Below are 24,011 nucleotides of genomic sequence, written 5' to 3' on the forward strand. Positions count from 1 at the left end.
TGGTTCTTTTCATGTCTATCCTTTATGTCCCTTACTATAGTTTGTCATATCCATTCTACCTTGTGTACCTTTACTTTACTTGAGTCTTTATTTTGGAGCTGACTTGGTCTTTCTACACAGTCTATTTTCTGAGTTGTTGGCTCCCATCTCAGATCTTCCTTTGTCCATTTCTATCCTGATTTGTTGAAAGAGTTGAGGGTGTTGGGTGGCACATTCAGTGTGGAGCTCTGTCTTCAGTTTCTACTGAAGTAAATGAAGTCCGTTTACTTTAATGGCACCTTTGGGGCAGAGGGTGGGAGGTGGGGGTAGTGAGCCTTCTGACATTTTGATACTGTTTAGTAGGGACTTCATCTTTAACTGCTTCTTTCTTTTCCTTCACCACCAAATTCTATGCACTGAGTTCCACATCAAGATGCCATCTTTGGTCCTATGGATTTCTAAGCCTTTTTCTTAGATTTCTCCAGAGTAAATTTAGGTGGTTACCATTATCCTAAAAGTGGTGTTTCTTAACCTTTAAAAAAAAATATCACTCCCCTAAGGAGACTTTTTAGACATTTTTGTCTTTTTCACCATCCCACACGCTATGAATGTTTAATGCCAAAAATAAATATTTGCTTATGTACTGTGGCCACAAACCATTGTAATGGCTAAGATTTTTTCCCCTCCAAGAACCTGTTTTCCTTCCTGAAAGCCTATCACCCTCAGTGAAAATGCATGTCCTAAAGGTATCTAGAACTTTAGTTTCTGCTTATACTGCTAAACCCTATTTTCTAGAATTTCACTTAGATGTTAACACATTTGTAAGGAATATTGGCCTATAGCCTCTTTGCCTGCCCACCGTGTGTTTGTTTTGTTTTGCTTTTGTAGTTTTTGGACAAGTAGGAGCTACTGAAGGGTTTTATTCAGAGGAGTAACCAGATTTTTTTTTTAAAGAGAAAGACCTCTCTTGCTGCATTGTTTAAAATAAATGGAGAGAAATGAGACTGATGCGATAGATTTTTAGCAATGCTATTGTAATAGCATAGGCATTAACTAATATAGTGATATATTCAAGCAGTATTTGGAAATAATTGAATAGAAATTGATAATCATATGTATGCAGAAGTTAAGGAAGAAGGAACAGTACAGGCTGACCCCCGGGCTTTTCACCTTTGTTATAACTTGACTATTAACTGCTGACAGATTAATTCAGAAGCAGTAATTCCTTCATCTACATTTTACTTTGCATTACAGAAAATGGCAAGATTACCTTTGAAGAATTTTTTTATTAAGTTCTGTGATACATTGAACATGCCTAAAGCCTCAGGTGAGTTCCACTTAATATGTATCTACTGGCTCTGTGTGGAAGGACAGGCAGTGGTTTTCATGTTAAAACAACACAGGATTGGGGCGTCTGTGTCACTCAGTTGGTTGAGCAACTGACTCTTGACTTCGGCTCAGGTCATGATTCCAGGGTCATGGGCTCAACCTGCATCCATTCGCGCTGAGTATGAAGCCTGCTTAAGATTTCCTCTCTCCCTTCATCCTTCTCCCCAGCTTGTGCTCTCTCTCTCCCTAAAATAGTAAACAAACAAACAAACAAAGATGTTTTCAAAAAAAAGATGTTTTTTAAAACATCTTTTAAAAAACACACAGGATTAGATAAAGCACAGGTAAGTAAGAAACAATATAAAGATAAAACAATATAGGGGCACCTTGGTGGCTCAGTTGTTTAAGCGTCAGACTTCGGCTCAGGTCATGATCTTGTGGTCTGTGAGTTGGAGCCCCCCATCAGGGTCTGTGCTGACAGCTCAGAGCCTGGAGCCTGCTTCGGATTCTGTGTCTCCCTCCCTCACTGCTCCTCCCCCACTCGCTCTCGGTTTCCCTGTCTCTCTCTTTCTCAAAAATAAACAAACATTAAATTTTTTTAAAGATAAAACAATACAGTATTAGTTTATATAACTTGTGTTTGAATTATATGGCAAAGACTGCTAAATTTACCCCAAACTCAAAGTTATGGGTGGTTTTACTTTGATAGTGCTAGAAAAATATTAGATTATATACTGTTCTCTGAGATTATTCACTAGGTATATCTGACCTGAATTTATTAGAATATTATAAACAATGAGAAAATAATTTTTAGAATGCAAATTGGTGCAGCCACTGTGGAAGACAATATGGAGTTTCCTCAAAAAGTTAAAAATGGAACTACCCTATGACCCAGCAGTTTCACTACTAGGTATTTACACAAAAGGTATACAAATACTAATTTGAAGGGCCACATGCACCCTGATGTTTATAGCAGCATTGTCAACAATTGCCAAATTATGGGAAAAACCCAAATGTCCATGGATTGATGAATGAATAAAGAAGTTATGGTGCATGTATATGTATATGTAATGGAATATTACTCAGCCATCAAAAGAATGAAATCTTGCCATTTGCAACAATGTGGATGGAACCAGACTGGATTATGCTAAGTGAGATAAGTCAGGCAGAGAAAGACAAATACCTATGATTTCACACATGTGGAATTTAAGAAACAAAACGAATGAACATAGGGGAAGGTGGGGGAAAGAGAGAAGCAAACCATATGAAGAGTCTTAACTATAGTGAACAAACTGAGGGTTGGTGGAAGGAGGTGGGCGGGGGATGGGCTAAAAGGATGATGGGTATTGAGGGCATTTGTTACGTTGAACACTGGGTGTCATATGTAAGTGATGAATCACTAAATTCTACTGAAACCAATAGTACACTATATGTTGACTAACTAGAATTTGAATAAAAATTTGAAAAATAAAAAGAAGACAACTTTAAAACTTTTGACCAACCTAGCAAAGTGGATTTTATACCTATCTTTTCTGTTTTTATGTATTCTCAACTACTCTCTTGACTATATTTTTGAGGAGCAAATTTATATTTATTGCAGTATAACTTGCGTGTAGTAAAATTCACCTTTTTTTAGGTATATTGTTTTTTGAATTCTTAAAAATAATGTCATGTAACCATTACTAAACAGCACATAGACTGTATCACCACAGAAGTTTCTTTGTGTCCTTTTGTAGTCCATCCATTTCGCTAACCCTCATTCCTGGTGACCCCTGATCTATTCTTTGACTCTAAAGTTTTGCCTTTTCTAGGTTGTCATGTAAATGGAATCATAACATATGAAGCTCATTTGAGTCTGGCTTCTTTCACATAGCATATTATACTTTACATTCATCAACTTTTTGCATGCAGTGTGTTTATTTTTATTGATGAGTATTATTCCATTACATGAATGTAATGTTTGTATATTTACCAATTGATAAACTATTGAAGTTTCCTGGGTTTTGGTGATTATGAGTGAAGCTGCTATAAATATTTATGTACAGGTATTTGTGTGGACATATATTTTCATTTCTCCTAGTTGAATACCTAGAAATGGGATTGCTGGGATATATATTTAAATTGATAGAAACTGCCAAACATCAATTTATGATAGATAACATCCATTTATGATTAAAAAAAACCTCTCAACAAAGTGTGTACAGAAGAAACATACCTCAGCTTAATGAAGGCCATATACGAAAGGCCACATATATGCTCAATGGGGAAAAACTGAAAGCTTTTCTTCTAAGATCAGGAACAAGACAAGGATGCCTATTCTTGCCAGTTTTTTTGTTTTGTTTTGTTTACTAAAATATAGTTTACATAAAATGTTATATTAGTTTCAGGCATACAACATAGTGATTCAATAATTCTATGTATTGCTCACGTCTCACCATGATAAGTGTAGTTATCATCTGTCACAATAAAATGTTATTACAGTGTTATTGACTATATTCCCTATGCCGTAATTTTTCTCACTACTTTTACTCAACTTGTGTTCATAGTATTGGAAGTCCTACCGAGAACAATTAGGCAAGAAAAGGAAACAAAGTCATCCAAATTGGAAAGAAAGAAATAAAACTGTTACTATTTGCAGATAACACAATATTATATGTAGAAAACCCTAAAGGCCCTATTAAAAAAAAACTGTTAGAACTAATAAACAAATTCAGTAAAGTTGCACCATATGAAATCAAATAGAAAAACCAGTTGCATTTCTATTTGCTAATAAACTATCAGAAAGAAATTAAGAAAACTATCCCATTACAATTGCATTGAAAAGAATAAAATACCTAAGAATAAATTTAACCAAGGAGGTGAAAGACCTGTACACTGAAAACTATAAGACATTGAAGAAAGAAATTGAAGATGATGCAAATGAATGGAAAGATATTCCATGCTTGTGGAGTCAAAGAATTAATAATGTTAAAATGTCCATACTACCCAAAGCGATATACGGGCTCAATGCAATCCCTATCAAAATTCCAATGGCATTTTTCACACCTAGAACAAACAATCCTAAAATTTGTATGGAGCCATAGAAAACCCTGATAGCCAAAGCAATCTTGAGAAAGAACAAAGCTGGAGCCATCATACTTTCTGATTCCAAACTTTATTACAAAAGTATAGTAATCAAAACTCTATGGTATTGGCATAAAAACAGACATCAGTGGAACAGAACAGAGAGCTCAGAAATAAACCCTTGCATATACGGTCAATTCATTTATGACAAACGAGGCAAGAATATATAGTGGGGAAAGGACAGATTCTTCAATAAGTGGTGTTGGGAAAACTAGACAACCACATGCAAAAGAATGAAACTGGATTCCTATCTTAGACTATGATTAAATACTTGCTCTTGTAAGACCTGAAACCATAAAACTCCTGGAAGAGGAGCGCCTGGGTGACTCAGGTAAGTGTCTGGCTTGGCTCAGGTCATGATCTCGCGGTCTGTGGGCGTCGGGCTCTGTGCTGACAGCTCGGAGCCTGGAGCCTGCTTCGGATTCTGTGTCTCCCTCTCTCTCCTCCCCTCCCCGGCTCATGCTCGCTCTCTCTCTCTCTCTCTCTCTCTCTGTCTCACAAAAACAAATGAAAAATGTTAAAAAAATTTTTTTAACGTTTAAAAAAAATCTAGGAAAAAACATAGGCAGTAAGCTCTCTGACATCCATCTTGGAAAAAATTAAAAAAAAAAACAATTTTATCTATTAATACAATATCATAGGTAAAGTCAAAGAACAAATAACAATATGGTAGAAACTATAATGTATATCACAGAAGAAAAATAGAAAAATGGGCAAAAGTCATGGATATATAAATCATAAAAAAGATCTTAAATGGCTTATGAACATATTAAGAGATGTTTGATTTTACTCATAATAAGAAATATGCAAATTGAAATGGACATACAATTTCTCACCCATTAGATTGGCAAAAATTGAAAACCTTCACAACTGTTAGGTTGTAGAGAAAAAGACGTTTACCTATAGCTGGTGGGCGTTTAACATGCTACCAGTCTAATGGAGGGAATTTGGCAATGTCTAACAAAACTACATATGCCTTTACCTTTGGACCCAGCAATCCTGCTTCTAGGAATTTTCCCTGAAGATACCTTCCAACAATGTGAAAATATAGATACATAAGATTATTCATTACAGAATTATTTGAGATGGCAAAAGAATGAAAATACTTAATGTGTAAACATTGGAGGTTAGTTGAATAAACTTTAGTTTCTATGTACAGTAGAGTATTATACAACTCTAAAAAAGAATTTTTTAAAAAGGAGTTTCAGGGGTGCCTGCATGACTTAGTCGGTTAGGCGTCCGACTTTGGCTCAGGTCATGATCTCACGGCTCGTGAGTTCAAGCCCCGTGCCAGCCTGGAGTCTGCCTTGGATTCTGTGTCTCCATCTCTCTCTGCCCCTCCCCTACTCATGCTCGCAGGCGCGCTCTCTCTCTTTCAAAAATAAACATTAAGAAAAAAGAATTTCATACCACTACTTTTTGTACTACTGATTTTATACCTTTCCAGCATTTAAAACTACAAATTTCCCTCTGAGCACTTTCACAGCATCTCACAAAATTTTATATGTTGTGATTTGATAATCACTTATTTAAAATATTTTCTAATTTACCTTGTGATATCTCATTTGAAACATGAGTTATTTAGAAATGTACTATTTAGGGGCACCTGGGTGGCTCAGTTGGTTAAGTGTCCGACTTCGGCTCAGGTCATGATCTCATGGTTCCTGGGTCGGAGCCTCGTGTCGGGCTCTGTGCTGACAGCTCAGAGCCTGGAGCTGCTTCGGATTCTGTGTCTCCCTCTCTGTCTGCCCCTCTCCCACCCACGCTCTGCCTCTCTCTGTCTCTCAAAAATAAATCAACATTAAAAAAATTAAAGAACTATATTATTTAATTTCCAAATATTTGGACATGTGCTAGGGATCTTGTTACTGATTTCTAATGTAATACACCTTGGTCAGAGAATTTATTTCGTACAATTTAAATTCTTTTAAATTCATTAAGATTTGGTTCAAAGACTAGCATGTGGTCTACCTAGGTGAATATTCCATGTGCACTTGAAAGAATGTATATTCTGTAGTTGTTGGGTAGTGTTCTATAAATATCATTTGGTTAGATTGTTTGCTAGTTTTGTTGGATATTCTAATTTCTGATTCTTTTTAAACATTAAAATTTTTTTTGTTTTAATATTTATTTTTGAGAGAGAGAGGGAGGGAGGGAGGGAGAGAGAGAGAGAGAGAGAGAGAGAGAGAGAGAGAGAGAGAACGAGCAGGGGAAGGGCAGAGAGAGAGGGAAACACAGAATCCAAAGCAGGCTCCAGGCTCTGAGCTGTCAGCACAGAGCCCAACACAGGGCTCTAACTCATGAACTGTGAGATCGTGACCTAAGCCAAAGTCAGACACTTAACTGACTGAGCCACCCAGGCGCCCTTAATTCTTCCTGATGTTTATTCTAGTTGTTCTATTAATTACTAAGTGCAAGATTTTCAAATCTGCAGTTCTGATTATGGGTTCATGCATTCCTCCCTTTAATTCTGCAAGTTTTTGCTATATTTGGAAGGCTCTTGTTAGATGCATGCACATTTGATATTGTTGCAAAATTTAATGTATATGACCTTATGAAATGTACTTTGTCTGTTGCTCTCTTTTGTCTTATTTTTGCTGCTCTTCTGTTTCTTTCCCCCAGTTTCCTTACTTATATTTATACATTTCTGTGTACCTATTGTCACCTATTTTAAATTATTGTAGGTACATAAATAAATACAAATACTGCCTTTTCTCTTAAGTATAATTTTATATCTTGGGAGATTTTTTTCCCCACTTTTTTTTAAATATAAAGGAGACGGGTGTCTGGGTGGCTCAGTCGGTTGAGCGTCTGACTTCAACTCAGGTCATGATCTCGCGGTCTGTGAGTTCGAGCCCCGTGTCAGGCTCTGTGCTGACAGCTCAGAGCCTGGAGCCTGCTTCAGATTCTGTGTCTCCCTCTGTCTCTGCCCCTCTCCAGCTCATGCTCTGTCTTTCTCTCTCTCTCTGTCAAAAATAAATAAACATTAAAAAAAATTAAAATATAAAGGAGAAACATGAAAATTCCTTTCTAACTGAAGGTGATTATCTCTTCCCAGGAAATAAAAATCAATTTTACAACATCAACATTTACAAAAATGAACTTAAAGACATTCCTGTACTTCAGCAAAATTTAAATGCCATTGGAATCTATCTAACAGATGATAAAATAAAGGAGACTTTGGATAACACTAATCCTAACGGTGAGTAATTATTTCAATTTAAAATAACAAATTTTGCATATTTCAGAAGTTTCACTCTAAATGCCAAAGGAAATATACTGCCATATATCTTTTAAAAGAGAAATTAAAAGTTGTTTCTTGTCTATCAATTTACGGGTTTTTATCAGAGGAATTGATGTTCAAAGTGCATCTCTGACAGCTTTATTTTAGGTCTATTCTGCATATCACATGTGTCACAATAGGATTACCAGTCCTCTCCATTATTTTTGTGTTTATAGCTCTGGTGTTATAACATCAAATGGTCCTTTTTACAATAATACCTAAATTCTTTCTTTTTTTCTTTTTTAAAAAAAGATGAAGTGGTGAGTTTTAAGGATTTCATCAGAGAATTGAACAACAGTGATGAATTTATCGAGTGCCACAGTAAGTATGAAATTCAAAATGCATATGAACAGAAACTTCATTTTTGGGGGTTGGTGTATGTATAGGTATGTGTGTATATAGACTTTATATATACTCTACCAAACCCCCCTTTTATGCATTTTCTCATTTAAACTCAGTTCATGTTGTAAACTCTAGGTTTTCACACATAGATGCATATTTTCCATACTGTAATATTCTTGAATTATTTAAAAAAATTTCTGTTGTCTCTCTTTCTTCCTTGTCATGTGTTTTATTGCTATATTCTTTCTTTTGTCCTCACTAATGCTGATGGGGTTATCCATCTTATAATCAAAGTAACAGGTTTGCTTTTTTAAATCACATCTAATGACTTTTCCCCTCTGTATTCTTATCTTTCTTGTTTATTTCTTCATATATATATTTTTTTACATTTGCTCTCTATCTCCTTGTGAAAAACACTGGCTAAATGCTTAACTTTTTTCGGTTTGTTTTGAAATTTCAGCACAGTTCTATCATGGGGACACTAAAAACAGCCTTGGACCACAGACATTGAGATTGAGAACTGTAGTCCTAAAACTGGGGTTTTAAAAGAAGTATTGAAATAAGTGGATTCTCTCTAAATAATCTGTACTTGGAATGCAGTTCCACTCACTATCTCAGGATAAGTTTGGTGGGAACCTTGACAAATTAATGCTATATTCATTATAGAAGATTATAGATCTATGAATAGCTAAGACCCTTTTGGGAAAAAAAAAGATAAAGATCTTGCTTTGTCACATGTTAGTACATAGCATAATGCTGTTTTAATATAGACCTGTGAAAATAGACCAGTGCATCACAATATGGAACCCAGTAGAGACTTCTATTAATGGGAACTCGGAATGTGATAGAAATGACATCATCAGTTAGTGGGGGAAAAGATGTATTATTTAGCTTCTGATTTGAGAAAATTGCCTTACAATGCAGAGAAAATGAAGTAGAATCCCTATGTCATACCATATACAAAAATAACCTTCAAAGAATCAAATGAATGTTAAAATGGATCTCAAAGATTAAACTATAAAGCTGTTGGAAGAAAATGCAAGAAAAACTATTGTGCCTTGTGGTTATGGATGCCTTCTTAAAGATGTTACTCCCCAAAAGCACAACCATGGGGTAAAAAAGGATTTGATCACATCAAAATTAAGGATTTCTGGTAAATGAAGGACTCTAAAACATGTAACAGACTGGAAGAAGATAATTACAAGATAACTAACAAAAAATTAATATCTCAAATATAAGGGAATTCTGCAAATCAACAGTAGAAAGAAAGAAATCAATTGGAAAAATAAGTAAGGATATAAGACTTAGTATACAGGAGGAGAAACCCACATAGCTAAATATGTGTATGAAGAGAGTTGGCAATACTCACAAATTGCTAGTGAGTAGGTAAAATGGTACAGCATTCCAGATTGCAATCTAGCAGTACTTGTCAAATTCAGTATGCATATTTCTTATGATCCAATAATTCTATTGTCAGATAAATAGCCCAGAGAAGTTTCTTGTAGAGACATGTACAGGGATGCTCCCTGCAACATTATGGGAGGGAAGAAATGAAAACAATCTATGAGTCCATGATTTGGGAAATGGTTGAATAAAATATGGTCCATACATACACGTCATAACAGTAAACTAGATTTACATTTGCACCAGAGAGAGACCTCAGTAATAATACGGTTCCATGAAGAAAGGAAAAAATGGAATACGTGTATAACAAAGAATGCTTTATATAAGTTGGATTTCTACTAATGCCCATAAAACACAACCATATTTATATCTATTTCCAGGTAAACACTGAATTCTAAATAGATAAGATTGAAATAGACGGATTGAAAGAAATTGAGAAAGAGATTGAGATTGAAGTGACAATATTAACAAAGTTGACTTCAGAAACAGATTAGAGTACTCTGTATGCTAAAAACATACACATTCTTTTCAAATACTTATGGAATATCCACAAAAATAGATGATGTATTTAAGCCACAAATAAAAATTTCAGTGAATTCTGAAAATCAGAAGTCATTCAGACCACATAGTCTGACCATGATGTTGTGACATTAAAATTATTTGTGAAAGAAAGGAAAAGTGTTGCTTTTAAGATGAAAAACAAATTGCCTTGTAAGTAATTCCTTGGTGGAAGAATAAAAGAAACCTGAAAGATTTTAGAAATGATGACAGTGAAAGCACTATGTATCAAATCGTGTAGAGTGTGACCAAAACAATCTTACAGGATATTTTATAGCATTAAATGCTTTTATTAGAAAACAAGAAATATCAAAAATAATTTATCTTTTTTTAAGTTTATTTATTTTTGGAGAGAGAGTGCATATGACGGGGGGGAAGAGCAGAGAGAGAGAAGGACAGAATCCCAAGCAGGCTCCTTGCTGTCAGCGCAGCTGACATGATCATGACCTGGGCCAAAATGAAGAGTGGGACGCTTAACCGACTGAGACACCCAGGCGCCTCCAGAACAATTTATCTTAAACGTTCAGTTTACAGAGCTAACCAGCAGCATAAACAACAAAAGAGCAGTACAATCCCCCTGAAAAGTGCTAGTCAGGAGCTAACAAAGTGGAAAGTTGAAGTTAGTGAAATAGAACACACACACACACACACACACACACACACACACACGCACTTATCCATATAACCAAAAGTTGGTTCTTTCAAAAGACTAATAAAGAACTCTTTAGGAAGTATGATGAAGGGGAAAAAATAGGGAGGACATAATAAAGAAGACAGTTGTAACTTGGATACAAGGGAGATTAAAAGATATAAATGAATAACACTTGAGTTAGTAAAGCAACAAATTATTGGCATGTCATCAACAACACTGTCATTCTTTCCAAATGTTTAGATAAAGACAGAAAGGGCTGCCTTTTTTTAAATGTTTGTTTATTTATTTTTGAGAGAGAGAGAGTGAGCGAGCATGAGTAGGGAAGGGGCAGAGAGAGAGAGTGCCAGAAGATCTGAAGCTGGCTCTGCGCTGACAGCACAGAGCCTGATGTGGGGCTCGAGCTCACAAACCGTGAGATCAAGACCTGAGCCAAAGTCAGACACTTAACTGACTGAGCCACCCAAGTGCCCCCTTTTGTTTCCCCATCATGGCACTATTTTCTTAGAGATAATTTTGGTATTTTGTTGTTTTGTTTACCTTCCTGTGTTGAACTAGTAAGGTAAACTATTTCAGTGTGTCTTGTTTTCTGATATAAGCATTGTAAACCTATAAATGTTGTAGAGCTTTCAGTTTGGAGAATATTTCAGAGAGGCAAAATCTCTCAAGACTGGGTATTCTAGAAAATGAATACATCTCACCCAAATCAAGTTGTTATGTGCTTCTCTGGATAGACTGACCAACTAGATATCTTTGTATTTTGTCATGTCTCTGTTTAGGAATAGAAGATGCATGTAACGTTGTTAATAGTGTCTTTGATAGGAAAGTTGAAGTTACAGACCTTTTATCTGCGTTGGAGGGCCTGGAGAAACCTTTAAATGAAGAAAAACCTGAGGTGTTACTGAACTCTGAAACAGATGGTGAGTTCTTGAGTTACCTCTCAGTTTTCCTGTTTAGACTATACGTGTTCATGCTGGCTCATTTTTTTTTTTTTTTTTTTTTTAAGAATACTAATACCATAGGTTTAGGAAGATTGTTATGGGACTGCTATGTTTATAAACTGGTTACTGAGAATTGTTGTAACCCTTTTGGAAAGTGTGTGGATACTCTTCTTTATTTGGAGAAGACTAGTAGAAACAAGTACTGTTTTATCCAGGTTTTAAAATCAGATACTTCTTGGGGTGCCTGGGTAGCTCAGTCAGTTAAGCGTCCAACTCATGATTTTGGCTCAGGTCATGATCTCACGGTTTGAGATCACGATCTCACAGTGCTCTGCACTGACGGACGGAGCCTGCCTGGGATTCTCTCTCTCTCTGCTCTCTGCCCTTCCCCTGTTCTCTCCCTCTCTCTCTTCCTCCAAACATAAATAAATAACCATTAAAAATGTTTAAAAAGATGTTTCAAACATTTTAAAAAATAAATAAAATCAGATACTTCTTTTTTAAAGATTTTTAAAAATGTTTTTATTTATTTTTGAGGGAGAGAGAGTGGAGGAGGGTCAGAGAGAGGGAACACAGAGTCTGAAGCAGGCTCCAGGCTCTAAGGTGTCAGCACAGAGCCTGACACGGGGCTCAAACTCATGGACCACGAGATTATGACCTGAGCCGAAGTCAGACGCTTGACTACTGAGCCACCCAGGCGCCCCATCTTTTTTCTTTTTAGGTCATTTATGCTAGCGGTTTGTCAATTTTAATAACTCTTAACTAATTCCTGGCTTTCTGATCCTCTCTATCGTGTTTATTGTTTCCTCAATTTATGTTTTCATCTGTATCATTTTCTTCTCTACCATTGATTTTGTGACATTTTGTATATATATTTCACATATAGAATGAAATGATCACAACGATAGATCTAGTTAACACGTCACCATGCATAGTTAAAAAGGGGTTTTTTTCTTATGTTGAGAAATTTTAAGATTTACTCTCTGAGCAACCTGCGAATATGCAATACAGTATATTTTTGGATATATATGTATTTTCTATTCTTTTAATTTCACTCTTTCTGTACTCTTCTAAAAAAAGATAAATTTGAAAACATGTAAGGGAAACTAAAATTTGAAAAGAAAGAAACAGGACTTAAAGAAATTAAAAATATAATAATTAAAATTAATTAGCAGACAACAATATTAGCAGATTAAACATAGGTGAAGAGAGAAATATGAAGTGCAAAGGAGTTTGAAGAAATTATACAGAATGCAGCATAGAAAGACAGAGTTGGAATATAGGAAAGAGGTTAGTGGCGCTGGGGTGGCTCAGTTGATTGAGTATCAGATTTCTGCTCAGGTCATGATCTTGTGGTTTGTGAGTTAGAGCCCTGCATTGGGCTCACTGCTGTAAACATGGAGCCCTCTTCAGATCCTCTGTCTCCCTCTCTGCACATCTCCTACTCTCTCTCTCTCCCCCAAATAAATAAACATTAAAAAAAAGAAGAAGAAGAAGCTAAAAGGAAGGCAGAATGAAGAGGTCTACTTATTGTGGCAATCAGTTTGAAATATATATGTGTATCTGATTACGTTATATATTAGTTACAACTAATATAATGTTACATGTCAGTTATATCTCAGTAAAGCTAGAAAAAGAAAGAATGAAAAGATGTGATATATAGCCACACAGGAGAGAAGAGACAGAGTGGTTGCAGAGAAAATATTTGGAGAACTATAGCTGAGAATTTTCCAGAATGAGAAAGACCTAAACCTACCAATACAAGAATTCCAGTGAATCCCACATAGGATGAAAGGAAATCCATACATAGGGTTATCATGATGAAACTGTGACATACCAAAGAGAAAGAAAAATCTTAAAGGTAGCTAGAGAGAAAAGTCAAATTATCTATAAAGGAGGAACGTTTTCTTATTCTTGATATTTTTTTCTGGGTCTTGAAATCTAGAGAAACATTTTTGTAAATTGAGGATAACCACCCCACGTTCCCCTCCACTTTGGGAGGAACTTAGGCTTTGTCTGAGCCTTTGAAACTACAAACTAAAATTCATCCAATTTTGTTTTGTTTTGTCTTTGGCAAACACTCTTTGGGTAAAAACAGTCGCCGTGTTTCTGGATTACAGCCTTTCATCAGTTGTTTGGTCTGGGAATTTCTTACTTTCTTGGCAACACATTGATGAATTCAAGATTTTTAAAAAATTTTTTTTTTTAACATTTATTTTTGAGACAGAGAGAGACAGAGCATGAGTCGGGGAGGGTCAGAAAGAGAGAGGGAGACACAGAATCTGAAACAGGCTCCAGACTCCAAGCTGTCGGCACAGAGCCCGACGCGGGGCTCGAACTCACGGACTGTGAGATCATGACCTGAGCTGGAGTCGGACGCTTAACCGACTGAGCCACCCAGGCGCCCCAAGATTTTTTTTTTTATAGCAATAATTTTATTTAGAATTTTTAGTTGTTTTTAGTAGGAGGGCTGATCCAGATATCTGGCTACTAAATACCAGAAATTGAAATCATTTTTTTCTTTCAATTAAATTAAATCAGACCCTGGGGGCAGGGTGGTTGATTACTGGCACCCTCTCCCATTCCAAAGTCACACCATAATGTGGGAGACAGAGGAAGAGCTTTTAAAACTTCCTTGCATTGTGTTTCTACTGATGCTTTGTTGTTGGAGCCTGTGGTAATCCTGCATCTGTGTGAAGGGAAGCTCCCACAGGGTAATTCTCACTCTTTCCCATCAAACCTCTAGTCTCTCAACCCCTCCCTGTCCCTCTCTTTCCTTCTGTCTCTGTCTCCAGACAAACTCTTCCTCTCTATTTAGGCATTTGGCATATTTTCTTCAATGATTCTAGGTTTTTGCAAACATAGTCCCTACCAAAACTCTCAGTCTACAAAAATCTCAGGAGTGAGGAAATATTTAAGGCCAAGCTAACTGCTTCGAATAGGAAAGATGGGTCAAATTATCCTGCCACTTCAAAAGGTATAGTGCCATAGCTCCAATATTTGCCATTTAGATAAATTACAATAGACTTCAATAGAGAAGGGTAACTTTTGAATCAGGCTCTGCAGAGTCCGCTAACTCAAATGCCTGCGGTAGCCAGGCACGTAATGCAAAATTAATAAAATGAGTTGGCTGTAAGACAAAAGGAAGGGGTGTGGACTGTAAGGTAACTTGAGAGCATGTGTCCTAGATGAAGATAGTTAAATTCAAATGGAAAGAAAACCCCACCACTCCCTAGGACAATGGACATGACTGACTCTCAGCTATATTCAGTCTGTGGGCTACCAGCCTATGACCCCTGAAGCAGGCTTCTGTAGGAGTGGGAAAACAATCTTTTCCTTCTGCCCTTCTAGGTTCCCAGCTGGAGCTCTGTAACAAGAGACAGATCAACAAGAGAAAAGCATTCAAAGTTAATATAAATTTTACATGAAAGGGGAATATTCATAAGGAGTTGTTAAAGCTGAATGTTTTGGTGTTAGCTTTGATGAAGGGTGGAAAGTGGTAGAAAACTGTGATAGGACAAAATGAGATGAGCTGAGCGTGGTAAACCAGGGGAAACTTAGTAAGGTCTGTTCGTTCAGATTCCTCTTGGTGTCCCTCCAACCCTCAGTCTTCAGAGATAAGGATGCACCCTCCCTCTGGGTATAGCAAGGGCATCTCTCACATGAGTGTCTTATGACCTGCCTCGGGGCAGGGGATGGGGAGGTCTGAATCCTAACTGTACCTTGCAATTCCCAGATTGTGTTTCCTTGCATTCCCTTTTTGTGTGTGTGTACGTGTGTGTGTGCGCGCGCACACGCACATGCTCATAATCTAAGTGTATTTCTTACCATGCATTATGGTCACAGAAGTTTGAAAGCTGAATGAAATTGAAACAATACCAGATCCCTGCTTTAATGAGCTTAAAATCTATTTAAATTCCATTTTATTTCTTAACTTTGCAGAAAGTAAAAAGATCTTAAAAGATGTAATTGATGTTTTCATTAATTCACCTAAACCATCAACACCATTCAATAGTAAGTATAGTAAAAGAATGAAAATTAAAAGTAAATTTCTAAGATCATTCAATGGTATTCTTTTTCTAAAATATAGTTTGTTTTCCCCTGTATTTTTAATTCCTTAAGTTTTCTTTGCTGTATCAAGATGTTATAATCTGCTTTCTTATTCCTTATCATATTTAATCTGTGCTTTGACTGTAATGAATTATTTAGAATTACATTCCTAGAATATGCTTTCTTAAAGCAAAATAGTTTGTCTCAGTATATGCTCCAGTATAAGGTACACATTTTCTCCCCTGGTGAATCTAATACAATTTTCTCTCACCTCCGATAATTTCCATATGCTTCTTTTTCTCACCTATAGTGAAACGTTAAAAAAAAGTACAAAAAAAAAAAAAAAAAAGGATTTACTGCATGTAATACTAGTAGGTAGGCTAGCAAGAAAGAGAGGCTTTCTAATGCCTAGGAGAGGGTGTGACTGTTTTTCAGAGTATAACAGATTTATATTTTTCAGTTTTCCTTTTGCCAACTAGCTGGGTTCTATTTTTGATATTTGACTTCATTCTAAGAGCTATTTATTATCAAGCTGTTCTTGAAATGCTTTACAGTCTATGAAAGACTGGAGCATGTAGTAGAAAAACCTTTGAGGAGAAATAGTTAATAAATAAAAGCAAACTTCTACAAAATGTTGCAGAAACTCAACTTTTAGCTGGCTAGGGGTATGTTAAATTTTGCTTATTGTTTAAGTGACTTCTGAAAACAGAGCCCACTGACATGTTTTGAAAGCCCTCTAACTCAGAATTCCTTTTGTAATGCATCTACTCTGTGCAGGTTAGGGTGTTAAGTCTAAAAAAGGGCTTTGCCTCAACTTCCTCATCACTTCTCTATTCTTGACATGTTTACAGATTTATTTAAAGAGATTACAACTCTTGATAAGATCAGAAATGATAAGATGCCTATAAATGAGCTGAGGTCCCAACTCCGGAAGGCTAGAATTCTATTAAGCAACAAGACGTTCCAGGAAATTCTGGGTCAAGCATCTATTGATGGTGAGTCCTTTTTAAAAGAACAATCTCTGTTGAAGTCCTAGTTTTACTGTGTGCTTGGGATATGTTTTATATATGTATGTTTTAGATAAACTAGGTCTTAGAAACATAATGAGAATGTAGGCATACTGAGAACAAATTAAAATTAATATTTTTTTACTCTTGGAAATATTTTTAAGAGTCACCCTCTGTCTGGCATCACATTTGTAAAATGTATACATCAATATTTAATTAAGACAAATAATACCGTTAGAATTTTTTCTTGTTTTAAGGGAATAGATTCGTGGTAAAATTATTTTAAATTGATTAGTTTTTATCTGGCTAATTTTCAGACATTAACAAAATTTGTCCCCTCCCCCCCCCCACCCCCCCCCCCCACACACACACACACCATTCCCTGTCATGGTTATTTTAATGATGATTATTAATATTGACACCTTGCCATTTTATAATCCTTATACTTTACTTTTTAGAAAATAGTGAAGTAAGTCTCAAACAAATTTTGGAGGCTTTGAACACAAATAAGCCAGCTCCTGAATTTGAAGGTGGGTCATATTTCCCATTGCCTTTTGTTATTATTAAACAGTATTGTGAGCTATAAATGATATTCAAAAGCTGTATATTTTTATAATTAAAAGTACACAGTTTGACATATGCACACACCTATAAATCTGTCATCACAATCAAGGTAATGAACACATCCCTGACCTGCAAAACTGCCTCATGCTCCTTTGTAATCTCTCCTGCCTTTTTCCCATCCTCTTCCTCATCCGTAGGCAACGACTGATCTGCTTTTTGCCAGTATAGATCCATTGGCATTTACCAGACTTTTATAAAATGGGTATATTCTTTTTTGCTAGATGCTTTCATTCAGCATAATTATTTTGAGATTCATCCACGTAGGATGTATCAGCAGTTCATTGTCATTTATTACTGGCATAGCACTCCATTTTGCTGATACACTGAAGTTTATCTACTTACCTGGTGCGGCTCGTTAGGCTATTTCCAGTTTGGGGCTCTTATAAATAAAGCTGTTATGAACAGTTGTGTACAACAATATTCATCGTATGAATATATGCTTTCCTTTCTCTTGAGTAGTTACCAAAGATTGGCTGGTTCACATGGTAGGTGTATGTTTCACTTTTTAAGAAACTGCCAACTGGTTTCCAGAGTGGCCACACCATTTTACATTTCCACCAGCAGTGTATGAAGAGGTCCAATTCCTCCATATCCTTGGGAGTGCTTGGTGGAGTCAGTCTTTTTAATTTTAATCATTCTAATAAGTGTGTAGTAGTATCTCATTGTGGTTTTAATTTGTGTTTCCTCACTGATTAATGATGTTGAGCATCTTCTCATGTGCTTATTTGTCATCTGTGTATCTTTATAAAGTGTCTGTACAGATCTTTTTTAATGTTGGATGGGGGGGCGCCTGGGTGGCTCAGTCAATTAAGCGTCTGACTTCAGCTCAGGTCATGATCTCACGGTCCGTGAGTTCGAGCCCTGCGTTGGGCTCTGGGCTGATGGCTCGGAGCCTGGAGCCTGCTTCCAGTTCTGTGTCTCCCTCTCTCTCTGCCCCTCCCCCGTTCATGCTCTGTCTCTCTCTGTCTCAAAAATAAATAAACGTTAAAAAAAAATTAAAAAGTTGGATGGGTTTTGGGGCGCTTGGGTGGCTCAGTCGGTTAAGCGTCCGACTCGGCTCAGGTCATGATCTCACGGTTCGTGAGTTCAAGCCCTGCGTCAGGCTCTGTGCTGACAGCTCAGAACCTGGAGCCTGTTTCGGATTCTGTGTCTCCCTCTCTCTCTCTGACCCTTCCCTGTTCATGCTCTGTCTCTCTCTGTCACAAAAATAAATAAACGTTAAAAAAAAATAAAAAAAAATAAAGTTGGATGGGTTTTTTTGTATTTCTGTTTGTATTCTGGATACATGTCCTTTATGAGATATATACTTAGCAAATATTTTCTCCGAGTCTTCTACTGAGCACATTTTTCTCTGAGTGTCTTCATTTTCTTAAGTGTCAAGAGCATTAGTTTTAATTTTGATGAAGTCCAGTTAATTAGTTTTTTTTTTCTTTTATATATTGTGCTTTTGGTGTCACATGTATGAAATCTTTGCCTCACCCAAGGTTACAAATGTTTTATTATATTTTCTTCTAAAAGTATTATGGGTTTTGGTTTTGCATTAAAAAATATTTTTTTAATATTTTTATTTATTTTTGAGAGAGAGAGAGAGAGAGAGAGAGAGAGAGAGAGAGAGAGAGAGAGAAAGCACAAGTGGGGGAGGGGCAGAGAGAGAGGGCGACAGAATCCAAAGCAAGACTCCAGGCTCTGAGCTATCAGCACAGAGCCTGAGGCGGGCTCAAACTCACGGGGAGATCATGACCTGAGCTGAAGTCGGATGCTTAACTTACTGAGCCACCCTGGCACCTCTGGTTTTGTATTTTAGCTCTGTGATCTATTTTGAGTTAATCTTTATATGTGGAATAAAGTATGGATCAGAGTTCCTTTTTGTTTTGTTTTGTTTTTGCATATGGACCTTCATTTGTTCCAGCACCACTGTTGAAAAGATTGTATTTTCTCTATACTTTCTATACGGAAATTCCTTTGTAGTTTTGTAACAAATCATATAAATATACATATATATTTATTTCCTGGATTCTCTCTTCTGTTCTATTAATCTTTGTCAGTTTTTACACAAACCACATTGTCTGACTCCTGTTGCTTTGCAATAAACATTGAAACCATTCAGGTAGTATTGGCCCTCTAACTTTGTTCTACTTTTAAAAAGTTGTTTTGACTGGGGCACCTGGGTGGTTCAGTCAGTTGAACGTCCGACTTCAGCTCAGGTCATGATCTCATGGTTCGTGGGTTTGAGCCCCATGTCAGGCTCTGTGCTGACAGCTCAGAGCCTGGAGCCTGCTTCGGATTCTGTGTCTCCCTCTCTCCCTGCCCCTCCCCTGCTTGCTCGCTCGCTCTCTCGCGCTCTCTCTCTCTCAAAAATAAACATTAAAAAAATGTAAAAAAAAAAGTTGTTTTGACTATTCTAGGACTTTTACACTGCCATGTGGATTTTAGAATCAGTTTGTAATGTCTACAAAAAAACCCTGCTGGGATTTATTGGAGAAATAAGGCACTCATGAATTAGGATTTGTTGGAAAATGTCTTATCTAATAATGTCTTACTAAATAGTACAACTCTTTCCTGCAATTCTTTTGAGTACCAGTACTTTGCCTCCTTTTAAATATTCTCTTAGATAAACTAGAGATTATAATCCAAACAGTGACCTTGAGTGTACCATGATTTGTGGGAGTCATTGAAAAGGCAGACAGAGGCTTGGCTCTAATCCTAAGGACCCCATTTAGAAGGGAAAATCCCTAGAGGTTTTAGATAAGAGCTGGGAATGGGGCACCTTAATACTCCCACACTCCTTGGCGGACTTCTAATAATAGAGTGAAAGTTATGAAGAATATGCAAAAAATGAAAGCAGTAGCAAAATAAGCAGAAGAAAATTCAGGACTAATATTTTTATACTCTGAAATTTGGGCTATTTCATATAGACAGAAGTAAGCCCCAAATTCTGTCTCATGCATATACAATGAAACATTTCCCTAAAAGATGCAATGGCCTATTTTAACTTTTGAGAAGCTGATACCTTGAGTGTATGATGATTTGTGTAACTCATTGGTAAGGCAGTTAAGTTAAAAAACAAAAACAAAACTGAGTCATCTTAGTTTTTTTAGTTTGAGACAAAAATAACTGAACATCTCAGGGAAATATGCTTGGAATAAAGGGATGTTTGGCTTATTAATTTTGGAATCATAATGATAATATTAATTGAAATATATGACCTATAGAATCCCCCTGTGTTTTCAGGTTTATGTACTGCCCTCCAAACTGTCAACTTGATGAACTGCAACAGAATTCAGATTGGTGACTTGAAAGATGCTTTTGATGACCTCAGTGTTTCTGTAAAGCCTGAAGAACACCAGATGTTAGTGAAAACGCTTGATGTTGATGGTATATATAACTACGTTGACTTTCCAAATAAAGTGATAGCAAATTTTCCATTCCCCTTCCCTATCCTCCATTCATCACTCCCCAATAATTTTTTTCTTTATTATCCTAATGGAAAAAGTACTCTAAGAGAGCGTGTCTACTGAGATCATAGATTTATCTTGACAGAAAAATCTTTGAATAAGATTAATAAGATTTTTTATGACCCATGAAGTATCCTGTGTTGATTCCATCAGAGTGTATCTGTGTGTATGTTTTTAGCATCTTCAGGGAAGGCAAGGTCATTCTCTGTGAAAGCTGTGCTGAAGGGAAACTGCTCTGAGCCAGGAAGAGACTGAGGGAGGACTTTCTCCCCTCTGCAGGAGACATTTGTGGGAGGAGACTGATTGAATCCTAAGAGGTTTCAGAGAAAACAATGTATAATTTTCAAATTTTGCCAATTATTATGTGGTTCTTTTATTCATTTAAATTCAGTTCCTAAAAGTATTTTCTTTATTCCATTATTAAATGGGTTTAAGCATTGTTTCATTAATCATATTGACTGGAGCCGCTGTACAGCACAACTTATGGGTGCTTGTAAACAGCACCCTTCAGCGTTAGGCAGTGCCTGGCCTGTATGACTATGGGACAGACCTGATCCTGAGTGTCTTTGATATGTAAGGGGTCATGTAATGTGTCAGATAATCGAGTAAATATAAAATATTCATAGGAAGCTTTCAGTCTAGTTGGTGAGGCAAGCTGTAAACAACAAAAGGGTATATAACAATATAAGAGATAAAAGTTTAGTGAATTTACAATGGTATATGGCAGTACTTGAGTAATAGCCAGGGACATAGTGATGTGATGTGTTGTGATTTATAATAAGAAATATATATTTGCCCTTCAACCCCATTCCTGGCACGGAGCTCCTAAAACACTGGCAAATCCCTAAGTGATGAGAACTCTAGGGGCATCTGTTGTTCTAATAGGTGATTCTGGGAAGGCTTCTGGTTTCTAGGTGGGGACTTGTCACCATAAGGATAAGCCATGATTGGAACTTTGGAATTTTCAGCTCTATCCCCCACCCGCATTCTTCAGAAAACGGAGAGGGTCTGGAAATGGAGTGAATCATTGATTATGCCTATGTGAGGAGGTCTCCATAAAATCCTAATAGTATGGGGTTTGGGGAGTTTCCACGTTGGTGAACACATCTACATACCAGAAAGATAACTGACCCAACTCCACAGGGACAGAGCTGCCGTGCTTGGGATGCTCCCAGACCTCCCAGACCCTATGTATCTCTTCATCTGGCTGTTCATTTGTATATTTTATCATATCCTTTAATAAACTGATGAATGTTAAGTATTTCCCTGAGTTCTGTGAACTATTTTAGGAAATAATTGAGTCCAAGGGAGAGAAAGTCATGGGAACCTCCAATTTGTAGCCAAGTTGGACAGAAGTTGTAGGTAACCTGGGGACCTACTACTTGTGATTGGCATCTGCAGTGGAGGGGGAGCAGTCTCATGGGACTGAACCCTTAACCTGTGAGACCTGATGCCATCTCCAGGTAGATAGTGTCAGAATTGCGTTAAATTGTATGACACTCAGTTGGTGTTGCAGAGAATTGCTTGGTGGGAGAAAACCCCCCACATATCTAGTGTCAGAGTGCTGTAAGCGTGGCCGTAGAGTGAGAGTAAAGAAGAAACACAGGAGGAGGACTGAGTTTTTTCCTCCACAAGTGATGATAGTGAGTTGTATGAGAGTTCAGAGGTGAGCTATTTCATTCATTCAATGAAAGTTTATTAAGCACTGTTGCTTGCTAGACACTAAGTATATAAAGATAAAAGAGCTTACAGTCTGTCAAGATGACAAACAACGCGAATTCCAATTGTTAAATACCACGACAGAGGTAAACAGAGTGTTATGGGAACGTATACAATAGGTACCTAACCCACACAGGGTTGGATAAGGTAGTCAGAGAGGCTGTTTGGAGGAGATGCTGTTGGAGTTGAGTTTTGAAATATGAGTAGGAACTAGCCAAGAATTGCAGGTGCAGGGAAAGGGGCTGAAAGGAGTTAGGAAGGAATGTTCAGTATGTACAAAGTACAGAAGAACAAAGCTCATGGAGAAGCCAAGGAACTCTAAGTAGTCCAGTAGGACTTACAGCATTGGATCTCAGACTGATTTACATCAGAACTACCTAGGAATTTGTTAAAAACCCAGAATATCTGAATCATGGCCAAGGTGTATGTGTGCGTGCGTGCGTGCGTGCGTGCGTGTGTGTGTGTGTGTGTGTTTAACAAGCTTTACAGTTCAGGTTGATGTTTGACTATCAACTTGATGGTGCATAGTGGTGGAAGGAGTGGGAAAAGAAAGAAATGAAGTGGCCATATAGTCAAGAGCAGATCCAGAAGGGCTTTGTTTTTATCTTTGTTGTTCTCTGAGCAACAGAGTTTGAATTTTATCTTGAAGACTCTAGGGAGTCATTGAAGAAGTCAAATTTGAAAAGTGACATGACTAATTTTGCACTTTGTAATGGGCATTATGATAGCAGTGTTAAGAAAGAGCAGAGGGGGGCAAGATTGGAAGCAAGGACACATTTTAGAAGGCATGCAAGAATTCGGGTTAAAAGTAATGAGTGTTGATGTAAGGCATTGGCTCCAGGGATGGGAAGAAGGGAACAGATATGAGTTCTAGGAGGCAGAAATTCTTCATTGTTTGGTTAAGTTAGGGAAGGAAAAGAGAGAGGAATTGAGAATGATTAACAGACTTCTGGTTTGGGAGACATTTCATGGTGATGTCTTTTTTTTTTTTTTTTTAAAGTGTATTGATTTATTTTTGAGAGAAAGAGTGTGAGCTGGCTAGGGGCAGAAAGAGAAGGAAAGAGAGAATCCCAAGCAGGCTCCATCCTCTCAGCGCAGAGCTGATGTGGGGCTCAAACTTACGAACCACTAGATCATGACCTGAGCCAAGATCAAGAGTCGGTCACTTAACCGAGTCATCCAGGCACCCAAGTGATGCATTTTAATAAGCTGGGGAATATAGGAGGAGGCTTTAGTGCAAAGATGAATTCAGCTTAGGATATATTGTGTTTGATGAAGGGCATGATGGAGGGAAGAGATTGAAATGAGAATAGATAAATCTAAATTCCTTCACAAAATGCACAAGGCCTTTTTAAATCTAGTTCCCGTTACTGGACCTGTTAAGATTAACCTTTGCCCACAAACTTTCTGACACATTTTTGTAAGGTTTCAAGACACTTACTAGACACAAATAGAATAATTTAAACTAAATCCAAAATTAAAAAACTACTTATAGTTTCCAGAACGCATCATACTCACTTATATACATTTTCCGTATGAGTCTTTCTG

General features: G+C 37.0%; 1 protein-coding gene across 1 annotated transcript; it reads left to right on the forward strand.

Annotated features, from left to right (window-relative positions):
- Positions 1-1,266: 1,266 nt before the first annotated feature.
- LOC145715179 (EF-hand calcium-binding domain-containing protein 13-like) lies at positions 1,267-21,600 on the forward strand. Its single transcript, XM_081794851.1, has 8 exons — positions 1,267-1,306; positions 7,490-7,633; positions 7,967-8,035; positions 11,447-11,587; positions 15,551-15,622; positions 16,510-16,653; positions 17,124-17,195; positions 20,521-21,600. Exons 1-8 carry the CDS (start codon positions 1,291-1,293, stop codon positions 20,805-20,807), a joined length of 945 nt encoding a protein of 314 aa, XP_081650977.1. The 5' UTR covers positions 1,267-1,290; the 3' UTR covers positions 20,808-21,600.
- Positions 21,601-24,011: the final 2,411 nt, after the last annotated feature.

Source organism: Panthera onca (genome assembly GCF_046562875.1).
Source record: "Panthera onca isolate mPanOnc1 chromosome E1 unlocalized genomic scaffold, mPanOnc1 haplotype 2 h2.Chr16_ul_7, whole genome shotgun sequence".
NCBI classification, from domain to species: Eukaryota; Metazoa; Chordata; class Mammalia; order Carnivora; family Felidae; genus Panthera; species Panthera onca.